The sequence below is a fragment of the Falco cherrug genome, chromosome 2 (genome assembly GCF_023634085.1).
Source record: "Falco cherrug isolate bFalChe1 chromosome 2, bFalChe1.pri, whole genome shotgun sequence".
NCBI lineage: Eukaryota > Metazoa > Chordata > Aves > Falconiformes > Falconidae > Falco > Falco cherrug.
Window position 1 is genome coordinate 90,478,317 of NC_073698.1, and position 15,279 is coordinate 90,493,595.

Consider the following 15,279-nt stretch of genomic DNA (forward strand, 5'->3'; position numbering starts at 1 on the left):
AAAGCTGATATGGTACTGAAAAATACTACAATGACATTTAAGCTTAGAGTGCCATAAGATGGATCAGAAAGTACAAAGGATGCAGATCTTGTGGGTTAAATTTAATAGGATATGAGGTTTTGCTTTGTCAGGAAATCCAGTCTTGATCAAGCCCATTTCACATGTTCGGTAGCTTGGTCAAAGGGGAAAACACGTGGAAGAAAGTACCATACAGGTATTTATATTTATTCTCGTGTAAATATTTTTGAAGCAGAACAGCATCTAACTGAACAGACACTGGACCTTAATATTCCTTACAAAAGAAAACTACTTAACTGCAGACTCAGCTCAAGATGGATAACTTCAATGGTTCTACACATTGTAAGGCTTATGCAAACATTTCAGTTGTCACTTTGTTTCTGGTTTATTATCTTCTAGTATTTGGGAAAATCATTGCACAACTGGACTTTAGCTTGGACTGTTCACAGACTAAGCATAGGCAATTTTCACTTCACCTGGTAAGTGTTCAATGAACTGCATGACTTGCATGACTTACTACTTTCTCTTTCATAGATGAGGAGAAGATTGATTCCTGCTTCGTAAACTAAATCAAAAATCCAAGCTGGCACAACATATACTTATGACTTTAATGATTTTTTTGTTACTAAAGATGATTACTGTATTGCATGATTAATGATCTACTGTACCTAACCTTATTCAAGATTTAAAACTAAAACTTACCTTTAAATGATACCATCTTGAAACGATTGTACCTAAAATTTTGTATATTTTTAGATTGTGGTAATGGTGGGGACAGCCTTATTTATCTATTTAATTTTTCCAAGTAGTAACAACTCTGTTCTAACTCTGAGTGTCTTGATTTTCTTCCTGCAAGCTTACAGCTGCGAGTTTCTCTTTAAACAGTAAAATAAATAAATAGTATAAATAAAGTTTTCATGACTATGAAATAAAAAATTCCAGTTTCATCTCTAGAAATCTGCAAATAACTAACTTTTGGTGAATGAAAGACTAAATCAGTGAAAACTCTTTTAAAATCACTCCTAGTTTTAAGGCAACGTGTTCCCAGCAACTCAAACCACCTGAAAATATTGGCATTATAAGCATGTTTGTTCCCATTATAACAAAGCCTAATGGCGCAACGTGTGGAAAGAGGCCTGTCAGAATTGCATCACTCAGAGACATTTCTGCAGACTTGGAGCTCAACTGTTCATTCTGAAAGTAACATTTAGCAGCATCAGTGAAGGTTCCAATTTTGGCAAAAAATACAAAGACGTTCTTGCTGTCAAATCAACACACAACACAACAATGTATGATCATGTTTCTGTGCACCTTACCTCAGAGAGGGAATTCTGCTGGCAACCTAGAGCTTGTCTACAAAAAATTCTGCAGTCACAGGGGTCAACTTCCAGATGAAGTGTATGAAAATAGCATCCCACCAATTTTTTAAAATGCTCTGCTTTTGCAACTGACTCATTAGACTCCATCTAAAATATGTATAATGCTAGCAAATGGCTGCCATATTTCTCTCTGCAGGTTTTGTCCAATTCACTGACAGACAAGCTCAATGCATTGGGCATATCTTGAAAGCTTTCTGAACGAGCAATAGACTGCATATATTACATATAGACTAACACTGACCTGCCATTTGCAGGTTAAATATTTTCTATTTATATAAGCTCGCATTTTTTTCTCTGATTTTATATGACTGGAAAGTATATAACTTCTCCATCCAAGAAAGTCCCTTGCCATATTGCTAACATTCATTGTATTTAATACGGAAAGTTGATGGTATTTTTATAAAACTGTTCTGTACAGAATGTGACATTTTATTCAGCAGTACACCCACAATCCGATGAATCGTGCATCTCTGAAGCACTTGAAATATATTTATGCACTTTAGATTCAGAACCACTCAACCCTTAATTGAAACAGGTTTGACAACTACTGTTGAATTGTTTCGGAGGTATTACAAAGCTTTGCTGCAAAGGGCTGAACTGAACAGAAATAAAAGACCTTTTGCAAAATCAGATATGTAGATGACAATTGGTACAGTCACTGAATATAGAAAATTCCAGTTTAACAGTTTTTATACCTGCAAAAATGCTTGAAGTGATAGAGAGGTTTTACTTTGCTAACTTGATGCCTCTGCTAATTAGGGACACCGCTGAACTGTTTAATAGCCCCTGCGCTGGGAGCCAAGGATAATCACCAGAGGCACAGAAACACTGTATGACAGTGAGTGGGGAATGTGATACCGATTCCAACACTAAACACAACTAAGCAACACGAAGAGGATATAGTTTTACCTACCTGTATATGATAAATCAATTTGAGTGAATGGCCTTAGAACAGTAATAAAGAGCTCTGCCAGTGCCTCGTATATAATTTCCATAGTAAGTGGGTTATCACTGATTATCTTCAATAGGGAGACATTTTAATAATAGGTAATATGAGGCCTGAGTGCACATGATCTCATGTCTAGGAGCTGAATCATCTGCAATTTTATTACTCAGTGACTGCTTGGTAGCAAAAATATTTCTCCACATCCATCTGGATTTTGAAAGGTGTATCATGTCTGCAATTGTGCACTTGGACAGAGTTAGCATAACTGTTCATATACCTTTTCCCTTACTGTCCCACATGCTACTGTAATTCTAGTGCCAACCTGCTGCCAACAGAAGTTGAATTTGGCTTTGAATGCTAACACAGAGGATTTCCTAGAAGACTCCAAGATTCAGAGTTTGTTCACAGCATCTTCAAGCAGTGACAGATGGTGTACAGGTCCCTCCAAACTGGTTACTGTAGTGCTGCCTGGGGGAGTACAGATTCTCAAACTGATTCTGAAGTCTGGTGAGGAACTGAGAAGATGACTGGAGGAACAGTGAGCATGGTGCTGCTATCCTGGGTTGTGTGAATGTGGAGAGCCTGGTGTTAATGAATGACATTATGTGCCAAGGACCATACTAGACTAAACCAGGGATGGGCAACACTCCCAGAATAAGCAGCTGCACTTACTGGAAGACTTGATTAGAAATGAGGCAACAGCAGGTACAACCTAGTTAGTTTTATGTGAGAATGACAGAACGCCCAAAAACCTTCCCACACACATTGCTACCTCTGAATTATGGCAGTATGCTGTAAGACACTGCTCTTCAACCCCTAGCTGATCCTCCTAGGGTGCTCTGTGGTGAGGCAATCAGGGTATGACTCAAGGCACACATAATTTTCTGATGCTTCTTTTAATCTTCTACCACTACAGAAATCCTAATCTCTTGATGTTTCTACTTGGCTGACGAAGTCACCCCTTGCTTCTTACCAGGGAAAGGAGGTTTTTTTGCACAGTATCTCCCAGGAAAACTGCACTGCAGCAACATGTTGCAGGGAGACAAAGCATGTGCATCTTCCTCGTGGCACCAGACCAGAAGGTCAGGGCTAAGGCTCCTGTCATATAGGTTGGTACAGAACCATGACTTTGGAGGGCAAGGAAGACACCATGTGGCAAATTCAAAGTGATAGTCTTTTGAACACAACTCTCCCTGAAAAATGGTTACAAATACAGTCTCTGTAAAGAAAAGACTAGATTAAATAAATTGCTGCTGCAGCTCCGAGCTGTAAGCTTTTTGGGCCAAAAGACAGAACCCTACTGATAAAGGATGCAGCGCCACAGAACTAAAAAGTGAGGTTTTGACTCAGTGGGCAGTGGGCGGACAGACATTTGGATAAGCTCTGGATCGTCATGACCACTGCAATTTTCTGGTGCCTGCTGCCAGGTACATCTGTAAAAAAAGAGCATGGATTCAAAAGCCAGCTGCTTGCCAAAACAGCTAGCTGGATAGCAACACTTCTATGAATCACTGACAACTCTAGGGAACAACCTCCCCAACACCACTGAGGACTGACCCTTTCTTTTTCCTGTCTGCAAACAGGATTTCTACTGCAGCAAGCTAAAGCAAAGCAACTCATTATTTTCCATATGCCACTTGTTTAAACCCATGAAATATTAGACATTAAAAATAAACATATGTCAAATGCTGTAAACCTGCAACTCCAAATGAAATGCCAATAGGGCTTTAGCACACACCTCAATATAGCAAAAAGAGTAGAAATCCCCCCAAATTAAATGGCATTAAAATTAAAGTCTTTAGGGGAAACTCAATCATGTCAGAATTTAGAAGAATGGTTTTATTTCTGAGACCAATTTCATACATTCCTGCCCCCTGTGAATTCAAACACCAAGTGCAATGTTTGAAATTTTTTTTTTCAGTTTACAGATTGTTAAGTTTCTTCTGATAGGGGACACAAACTCCTCGGTACCACATACTGGAGCGTATCAGCAGTACGTTTTCTGCTTTTAGCTATCTTCTGTGGCCTTCTTAGGAATTATCCAGTGTCTGTGGACCAGAATCTGAAGGAGCTAATCAAAACCCCTGAGAAAGAAGGAATTCTCTAAAGCAACAACAGTGATACTCATATGTGAATTGCTTTCAGATGACAAGATTGAGGCCTGATACACAGCAGGGAAAAAAGAACAGATGAACTTGCAGTAAGAGCTGACAGAAGAAACCAAACTAACACCACATTACCTTGCTCTTGTTTGATCCTCTCTCTTTCTGCATAGCCAGCAGCAAGCATGTTAATCCTGTTTAGCCATCTGAAATAATATTAAAAAAAGCAGTGATACCAATCGAGCGTCTTAATTTTTGGCTGCATTTCTACAAAAAACAAAGTTAAAAGCATCTGAAGGAGATTCAGGACAATGTTATTTCTCATATTAGACAGCAGTTTTCTTTGATACTCTTACTCAGGGAGTCTCCAAAGATCTATGATTTTGCTGTTGAACAAACGCTTTTCACAGCAAAGGTTTTATTTCAAATGGAAAACCATGTATGATGTCAAACATCTGTAAAATAAAGGATTCGGAGATAATCAAAGAACTATTAAGTCTGCTGCTCACAGATATGTCATCACACCAGTACTCCTGCTGTTCTGACTTCTTAAGAATAAATACCACTTTCCAGAGATTTAAGCAATATTTTAAGGCCTGAATTGGCAACTTAGCAGAGGAACAGAGCAGAAAGCATCAATAAAAAGAACAAGTTCACTCACAAACAGTGAGGTTTAATTATGCCATTATGTCTTTTAGAGCTTACCTACAGTGCCAAGTACAAAGAGGAGACATATCAAAATTCACTTTTGTGTTCATGTCAGAGAAGCAGGGGGAGAAAAGACAGTTGCCACAATGCAATTCATATATAAGGCTTTAACCTCAACTTAGACTTGAAAAAATGCTTCCAAAAGCTGCAGAAATTAAGAAAAAACCAAACAAACCAGAACTACTCCTGTTGTCTTCCAGCAGTGTGCCAAGTATACGCTCAACTGCCTGCAGCAGCACACCGCTTCAACCTGCCTTCTTCCTCCATGGGGCAATTAGGGTATTCATTATACAAATGCTTACACTAAATCAGGTCCCCCGTCACTGAGGCTTTAAATCACTACAACAATCTCCCGTGGTTGTCCATTCCATGGTAAACCTGGAATTACTTGCTCCAGTCATTCCACAGTCAGGATTTGACAGGCTTGGTTTGCCAACCAACTGGCTTGCAATTTTACTGCTAGGGTATACAGGAGGACAACTGAAAGCAGGTTTGTGCTTTTTTCAGGAATGTGAAAGCCCTGTTTCAGAAAACTGTGCCTGATGGGTTTCATTTGCACATTGTGTGCACAGAAACAGGATGTAGTATTGTCTCAGCAAGGGATACACCTTGATAATCACTCCTGCATGCCAGCCTTCAAGACATTTCAGTGCAAACTAAGCAGGCATCAGATCATAAAGTACAGTTACTCTCCTCAAAATTAACTCCTGTCACTGTCCTTCCACAAACAGTGATCATATATATGATCTGTAAATCATGTTAATGGTCCATAAATCACCAAACATTGGGAAGAAAGCTAGAGAATTACTCCTGAAGTGATTACAGAATACTTCATGTTAGCATACAATCAAAATTTTTACCAGACAATATGGAAGCTGAAGGAGACTTAAAATTTCAGTTGTAATTGTTAGGAAGTGCCATACACTTATAAAAATAACTGGCACATAGGTACAAAAATCCAACAAATCATGTCTCAGACAATGATTTCACATCTTCACACATAAAGGTGACCCGCTACTATCTTTTAGGTTCACGTTCCTGGTATGTGAAGGCCTTCTTTGGGGAATAAAGCTCAGTTGCCTCGACAGCTTTGCCAGCCCAAATGAGAGTCACTGAGGCAGGAACCTCACTCAAAATATTCCAGCCCCGTGCTGCCAAGGGACCAACAAAGGCCACAAACTTGTCCGTGTTCAAAGGGTAAAGCAGCAGCAGAAGACAAGTGCCTGTTTTGTCAAATGGCATGGCAGACAGTGGTGGCCCTTTGCTCCCTCTTGCATACTTTGGATTTCACATTCCCCATTCAGCTCACGGTTTACCACACCCCAAGCACAGCCAGCAGGGAACAGCCACCTACAGAACCCCTTTGGAGAGCGCTGCTGACCACAGAGTATTAGACCATACACCTACAAAGGTTCTCCTGTTGGAAAACTTCATTCTGCCCTAAATATGAGATAGCATTTTGCACGAAGCATGCGTGACAGTAAGGTAACTGATTAAATTAACAAACACTTAATTGACAGTCCATTATACTGCTTACAGCTACAGTAGATGATTGTTTCCAGAAAAATGTTATTTCCTGAAAAGTATAATCTGATAAGAACCACCCAGGAAATGTATACCAGTCTGAGAGAAAGACAGCAGACTGACTTCACATTTGATGATTTTCTGCAGATCATTATCTGTGTCATGGTTTGGAATATCACCTGCAATGCCTGTAGGGTGAATGAGAAAGCACTGATGTGGCTATAAACCACTAACAAACAGCTTTTGAGCTGTTTGCCAGTTTAGAAACTAAAGAATGGTATTGACTTCTTCTGCATATTTTCTGCTATGTGGCTGCTAAAGCTTCTTCAGATATGGTTAGAGAATTAACATTATCTTAATAAAGCTTGGATAGAGTTATGGCTCATTTAAGTTAGAATTGTATGAGAAATCCAATGCACTGGGCTTGTATCACAGGGAAATGTAAAGATCTGCAGAATGGAAAAGGAGTAAACCACGTCCACTTTACAGACAAATGTTCCAGTGTACAATTATACAAATATTCCTTACTATGAATATTTACTAGGACATGGGAGGATTTAAGTCTTTCTTCCCTGCAGTGTTCTGTGTCCTGGTAGCCACTGTAACTTTTAGAGGGTGAGAAGCCAAGAAAATATTCCTTCCTTACTGCAAATGCAGCTTTAAATTTCTTGTAAGAATTATAAGATCTATTTGTTAGGTATGACAATAAATACAGCAGCACTAGTAGTTGTAGCAGTCATCTCGATTTTGATTTTGGAGATTTTTTTTCTTTTTAAGAATAGTACATACATTTCTTGTCAGTATTTAATTAAAACAATTATGACACATAGAACAGGATAAAAAAAATATATCTTTGTGTAGACCTGTAACTTCTGTAAAGAAGAATGCACAGTAATGGTATTCTCACAAAACATTAGGAAACATTTTTCTATCTTATCTCATGCTCCAGGTACATGCAATGTTTTTTTAGTCAAAGCAGGGTGTCAAATTGTCCTTATTCATAAAGCTCAAGGATATAGGACAAGAATATGGATGCCTTACAGTGTCTTTAAGTACCAACTGCAGTTTAACCAGAATGAAGAGGCCTGCAGATGTGGCGGGAGAATTTTTAGAGGTTGCCTTCACTAGAAATCTTGCAAAGATTTTCTCATGTGCTAATACTACAAGCTGACTTGTCAGCTTTCATTTCTCTTATAAATATCAATACTCAATGTCACAAAAAGAGTAAGAGGACAGCTCAATTACAGTAGGTCAAGGAAATTCTCAGACAAATATTCCACATGAAGTTACTGACTGGATTTTCCTACCTAGAAGATACAATTGTGGTAGCCATATATGTCATCACTTAAAAAACTGACAGTTTGGAATAAAAAGGAAAAGTAAGAGTATTTCAAGTATTTAAGCTGGCCAACCCTGAAAAAGATGCATTTGCCTCTGAGCTGGTCAGGATTTTTGAGTAAAGAACAAATGGTTAGTCCATAAAGTAGCAGGCACAGTTACCACGGAAAATCAAAATAGTTACATATAGTATCATCTAGTAGATGTATATGGACTGCCTTCTGCATCAGAATATTTTCTTGGAATGGGAATAACAGTGAATTTTGAAGTTAGATGTTTCTATGACTGTACATTTATACCAGCAAAACAGTATTTTGCATTGATAAAGGATAGTCTGTCCTTCTCCTCACTCAGACTAAGCATGTTATGAGGGTAGAAAGAACAATTTTGCTGCTGCAACCATGCAGATGAAAGGAACTTCAGATGCCACAACAATAAAGTTCAGTGATCATAGTTCTCCAGTCTCTTTACCAGCCTAATGGTGTGGCACAGTCATAAAAGTAGTAAGAAAATTTAAATCATGACAGAGTTAACTGAGATTAAAATACGCATTTTATGTGAGTAGATACACACAAACAAAACCTTCATATCGTGCATTTTTTTTTAAAAAAACAACTAGACCATTTTATATAAGGGATGAGGGAACTGAACCATTTTGAACTTTCAATTGGACTATGTATTAGCAGTTTTCTACTTTTATTTCTTCTGCTTCAAGTATAGACAGAACTGAAATGACTGCATGATACATAATTAAAATGTATGTCATAAACCTGACAACAGAAAGAACAGTACTTGATCAAAACACTCTTAATTTAACTTAATAACTTGATTGTGTATTTTACTTCAGCTAGACTACAAAATGCTTCTACACAGGAAATATTTTATTAGCTCTGCATTTGAAAGATTATTTTTCAGTAACCCACTTTTTTTCCCCATATATTGAGTTAATTCAACATTTGCAAAAGTGAACTAGTTTCTCTAATACATTAAACAAAGAGAAAAAATCAAATTATTTGGTGAGACTCTGATGGCAATTCAGATGTAAGAATTTCAAGTGATTCCATAAACCTTGATAGAGTTACTTTAAATTTACATGTGCGTAATTCAGATTACAATTGGGTCACGCTCAACCTAAATAAATTAATAAGCACTTATTTCAAAATATGATAAAAAGACTACTTGTGCTGGGAAGTTAAAAATCTTTTAGTTCTTGAATTTTAGGCTGTGCAATATATTTTTAAAGTACTGAGGAATATTTGCTGCTGCTTTCCAATTACTGAAAAATTATATATATTTTTATTCTTAGAAACAAGGTGCCTTGTCATACTGACTGAGGACTTCCTGACAGAAATAATTTATCTACTCCTGTAGTTCAGGATATGCTGAATAGACCATGCCATTATTCTGTTTGCTGCGCAGCAAATTGTACTTTGAGTGACTGGCTTGACAGAATTATCAAGGAAAGGCAAGCCTAAAAAGTTACAAAGAAATAAAAAGGTTTTAAGTTTTCTAACTGAGGACAGACTTTTGAAGTGAGCCTTAGTCATGCATGAACTTTTGAAAAAATGTTAACAGACAGCTCTTTCTAAACGAAAGCAAACATAGTATAGTATCTGCATACTTTTCCAGTCAAATATTATCAGTAAAGAACTGGCACTACCCTGAAGGTGTGCTCTGCCGGGTAGCTGAATATAGTACATGCAGGAGAGATTAAGCCATGGTTATAGCACTTACTAACAGTTTTATGGATTGAGTTTTATCTCCTTTTTCCTCTGTTTTAAAAGCAATTTTGCTCACCAAGGATGTCCACAGACATGATCCCAGATAGAACAAAGTTCAGGTTGCAGTAATAGATTTTTTTTTGCATCCTCTGCCATATGATGAAAACGGCTTATTATTTTGAACTGAATAAATTTCAGTTTATATGATGAAAATAAATAAACTCCCAAATATTTGAACAGACATGAGATTCATGTTTGTAATTTATCATTCAAATGAATTAAGAGGAGCTGTGTTTATTTTGTGGTGAAGTCTCAATCATTTTTCTGGGGGGGAAAAAATAAAAAGAATTGCACCAGTGGCCTGAAATAGGTAACAGTAAAATTCAATACCCAAAGAAATAAGACTTAAGTCCTTGTTCTTTTTCCGTTGCTGAAATTTTCCCCACTAAATTCAATACAATGAAAATTTCACTTCAACATGTTGGTTAAATTCATGGCAGTAGAGAGAATGTGCAAAATTCATTCCTTATAATCTCCACTTTCTTTTTCAACACCAACAGAAGAAAAATTAATGACTGCTTTAAATCTTTCTCCAACTTCTCGTTCTCTCCAGGGCCAGAAATAGTAGCATCCTCAGAGCAAGCATCACATGTCTTCGGTGGTATGCTGGGAAGCAGAGCTGGAGATACTGCACTTTCACAGGTGCCAAACAGCGAAAAGAAGAAACCTGGAATTCTGAAACTGTGTTTGGATGTAGTTTCACATGCTGCATTCCTTTCTTTTTAGAAAGAGGGAATCTTGTTTCTAAAAGTCTTCAAACTTTTTTTCAAACTTGTTTAAAAAAAATAAATTGCATGTATTGAGTATTTAGCATATGCAGCCACTCAGAAACAATGCTACTCTGCACTTATTTTCTCAGCTACTAAACTCAACTTTTTAGATTAACCTGCAATTTATCATCACCGTGTTATTACTAGCTTCAAGAAGTGTCACATTTAAGGAACGGTTCCTCAAACTTTGCTAGATTTCCTTACCTGTTCATATCATCTAGATGTTCAGCAGCAAAATAAAAACTTTTGATCTTAGGATGGCAGGCTTTGAATGCACTGTAGAGGAAAAACATAATTATACAATTATAATGGCACAACTCTTTTTTTTAATTTTATTTTAAATGTAAGGTAGTGTGGTCACCAAAGAATGAGATGATTTCAGATTTCCTGAGTTGTTGGATGCCCCCAAACGGTATATAAACATACAACTTTTAGGATTGTGCCAGATCTCACTAAGTAAAATACTCCTCAAGTACCTCTTTCTGAATAATGCTTCATTCATATCTGCATAAATATTGTTCAACAATTACCTGCAGTGTACTATATCTGGATAAAGTTAACTTTAAGGACATAATTTTATGTATCAGATAATTTTGCTGATGCACCTATCTGTAGGTGTCAGTTTTTCTGAACAGAAAACTGACTGAACAATTTATTCCATACAACACAAAAACTCTCAGTCCTGGTGATTTCTCACATCCTGATGACCTTGGCATTACCTTTAGCTCCAATGACTGCATTTCACACAGAAAAATGTGATGCGCTGATTGACTTCTGAAAAGCTGTTATAAATCAACACTGTGTTCTTGAGGTCATTCTAAGCAATGGGCAATTACATCTCATCTTTTCTTTCCACCAAAGTAATCATCATGACTGGGCTGAGAGGATTACTGCATTTCATACATAATATGAAATAAATTAGTAGAAAGAATTTTTAAACTATGTTGGATAAAGATTTATGGTGAAGTACTTGAAGATCCAGAAAATGCATCTGAAAGTAATTAATAATTTACAGTACAGAAGAATAATTTTTGAGAATAGCCTCAAGGTCTCTCTTAAAATAAGAACAAAAAATATGTAACAGTCCCAAAGAAAATAAGGAAAACTGCAAACACAATACATGAAGAACATTATCAGCATTTTTCTGAGACACAATGGATTTTATATATACTTATATATAAAAAGATATAAATAAAATAACTCTCTCTAATCCATTGTGTCTCACAAAAATGGTAAAGATGTTCTTCATATGTATCATGCTTTCAATTTCCAATATATATGTCTGTGTATGTACACATATGTAAATACATGAAAATAGCTTTTAAGAAACCAATGATATGAAATTGACATCCAGGAAAGTTACTGCTAGCAAAGGTAACATACAATTGACATAAAAAGAATTCCTCTAATGCATTAGAGCATGACACAATGTAATACAAGTGAAAGCAGATGTACGGTGACAAGTTACTAAGACCCAAAACCTGACTTCTTAAAATTGTTACAGCATCTGTCATCTGGATTCTTGGGAGTTTTTATCTTTATCTCCCAAGCAAGCAAGGAATTTTAATAGCCACATTTTATGTTTTACTATCCACTAGATACCAAATCAAGTAAAAAAAAACCAAACAATTTAAGCAGGGTGCAATTCTGAGAAATGAGTTGATTTTATGCTGCCCCAACAAAAGGAAAAAATGAAGCACTTCAGCAATGCAGCCCAAGACACAGGACAATAAGCCCAAGCTGACGTATCTTTTTTTTTTTTTTTTTTTTTTTTAAATGCAGTTTTCATCTTCTGCCCTTTGAGACCATCGTGAAGAGTAGAGTTCATCCTGAAGAGATATGTTGACCAACTGATACAAGGTCAGTGTCTTCTTTAGAACTGTATGCACTAAAGATCATATCATTTTACTTTTGTAATTGCTTTTATGTACAAATTTCAGTGATTCTACAGTCTTGATAAAATAAAATTAATAAATAAATGAATAATGATAATAATAATGATGATAATAATGCTGATGACGATGATGATAATAATAATAATAGTAATAATACCAACCAGTAAAAAAACATTAGAAGGCAAGGCAAAAAGTTTTCAACAATAATGACTCTAAAAACACCTCTGTGGGAATATGTACCTGTCACATTGCTACATATGCTTGAATTTGCATATAAATAATGAGTGGATTTGTGCAATGGCAAAAATCTGGACAGTGGCGCACACAGCTAGGTGAGAAGGAAAGTTACGTGAAACCTTTAGGCCATACCTTAAAAGCACAGCAAATCACTGTCATTCTCTTTTTTCACTCTGCCTCAGGACTGATACACTGTGTCATCAAACTCTGAGATGATGCTAACTATTTGGAGTTACATTAAAGATTTATTCCTGGCCATAAACTTGAGCAGAGGACTTTTATTTGGATGGTCTCTTTATTAAATGTAAAGCTTTTAAGTGTGAGCTTAAAGGTATCACACACACACATACTCCAACCCCCAACAAACAAACAAACAGTCTGCCAAAACCCAAGGAAACAAAGAAGAAAAAAAATAGGAAAATAAAGGGACAGAAGCAGCCAAGCAGCCTTCTTGCTCTTCATTAATTTTGCTCTAGTCAAGCACTGTGATTCATGATAAAGTAAAAACACCTTCTTAAAGGGCACACAGAAATTTACCTGTTCAGTATGAGCTTATTTGTGATACAGCCAAATGATCATTGTAACAAAGTCTATCACTGTTTTAAGGGAAAAACTTCTCCTTTGATCCACTTTTTCTATTGTATCATTGCATTATTTCTGAGCATACTTACTACTTCTTGCGGCATTCACTGGCTCTGTCAATTTTAAATTCAGGTAGACTGATGAATCCTTCTGCTTTTTCATCCTGCAAAGACAGTTCTAGATATTACTGCTGTTAAGGTGTCAGAAAAAAAACCAATCACCACACTGAAAACTTAAAAGGTATTTTCACTTACCTGCTTCTTACATAAGGAATACTGATGTATGCTCTGCTCTGGCAAATCTCCCACAGAAGTCACTGGGACTTTTGCCAAAGTAGTAAGGCAGATCCCTTGGTGTAAAATACAATTTTAAAAACCCAGTTTTCTCAAACAATTTCACAGCTGAACCAGCATTTGAAAATATACAACATGACCAAATGTATTCAGGCAATTAGTAATTGTAATTAGTTAATTTTGGGGGAAGATGGACTAATTACTAAGGAGAAATGCAGTCTACTGTAAGAAATAGGGGGAAAAGCAATTTCAATGTGTGCTGTTTACCACCTTTATGATAGCACAGCTAAGAGGCATGATATCCCTTCAGCTACCTTCATCTCTCTCCAAGACTTAAGAGAGAAGATATCTGACCTTCCTCCGCTCTCCTCTAAAGATGTGCACATAGTATATTTTATCAGATATTCTATCTCCCTTGACTTCTCACAATTTGAAAGTGTTATTTATTTTAAGCCAGTAATACAGAAAACCACAGAATCTCTTATCTAACTGCTCGTAACGTTGCATGAGAAATTAATACAGATCATGAAAGTGAAGCTGCAGAAAACACATATGGATGCTAAGGAATTCCATGGAATGATGATCTTTTTCTCCCTATATCCATGGTTATTTATGCTACATATGCAGTCCATATGACTGTTTTCTTAAAAATGAATAAATGAAAGACACAAATCAGCATATAAAACCAGAACTAAAGTTGTTCTGTGGAAGGTACAAGGTTGTAACAGGCTTTGCATTAGCAGGTATTTTTTAATTAAAAGGACACTGTTTAGAATAACCTTGCTATTACTTTTTTGTATGGTTGCCTAAGGAAACACACTTTTGGCAAGAGCACTGTTTGCTTGTCTGTCCATCTGCCACTGAGGCTCCCCCTGCCAGCTTTTGAATCTACTGGTGATTGCAGACACTCCGGTGAGGCAGCTCAGGTCTCAAAAGTAATCAAGTGTCAGCAAGTTTCAGGGAAAACTGGGACGGGGGGAACCAGAGGTGCTCAGACCCCTGTCCATGGGAAGGTAAGGCACAGCTTAGCAGTTCCACATGCTCCTTGGCCACTGCTGGTGACCAGTTGTCGTACTTGTAGATATGAAGTACTGCCCTGATGAAGACCTCACAGTAGCACTTGAGGAGGTAGGATGGAAAGGAGGGAGTTAGAGTTACTGATCTGAAGCTAGGATCAAGGCACAAAGAGGATGAGTCTGTGGGAAAACAGGCTTGGTAACTGTTCATGGAACAACTTGCTTTCTGCCTACTCAGGGAAAAGTTAGCGATCACAGTATTTAAAACAGGTTAAGTACAAATGCTTGGAGTGATTAAAAGAACAAATCCAGGACTGAGTGCGTCCACATGATGGCAATGATTTTATCCCAGCATATTTATTAATAAGACTAATAGGGTTTAAAATTAATGTCTCCTAACTCACTGGCAAAAAGCTTTTTTGCTGAAGTTGATATAAATAAATGTGTACTAATACAGAACATGTTGCACAATCAAAGCTGTACACAATTCAGTTGGGCTGCTCTAGCACTCTTAAGTTCAGCATGTATGAGCACTGAAATCATACCAACAGCTACAGAGAAATAATGACAGGAGAATACAACTGAGAAAACAAAACCATCTTCCTTAACTGCCAGAGGTTTTGGTGATTTCACTAGCACAGATAAACAAGAAACACCAGGCAGCACATCATTAAAGTTTATACTCCCATT

General features: G+C 36.9%; 1 protein-coding gene across 5 annotated transcripts in view; it reads right to left on the reverse strand.

Annotated features, from left to right (window-relative positions):
- The window catches only part of CNKSR2 (connector enhancer of kinase suppressor of Ras 2), a 220,769-nt gene that overhangs the window by 45,449 nt on the left and 160,041 nt on the right, over nucleotides 1-15,279 (reverse strand). For all 5 annotated transcript variants that reach the window (XM_055703082.1, XM_055703081.1, XM_055703079.1 and 2 more), the window contains 3 exons: nucleotides 13,370-13,443; nucleotides 10,771-10,842; nucleotides 4,584-4,651 (listed from right to left, as the gene is read on the reverse strand). In XM_055703082.1, the coding sequence (XP_055559057.1) occupies nucleotides 4,584-4,651; nucleotides 10,771-10,842; nucleotides 13,370-13,443 (214 nt within the window). The remainder of the gene's footprint in view (nucleotides 1-4,583; nucleotides 4,652-10,770; nucleotides 10,843-13,369; nucleotides 13,444-15,279) is intronic.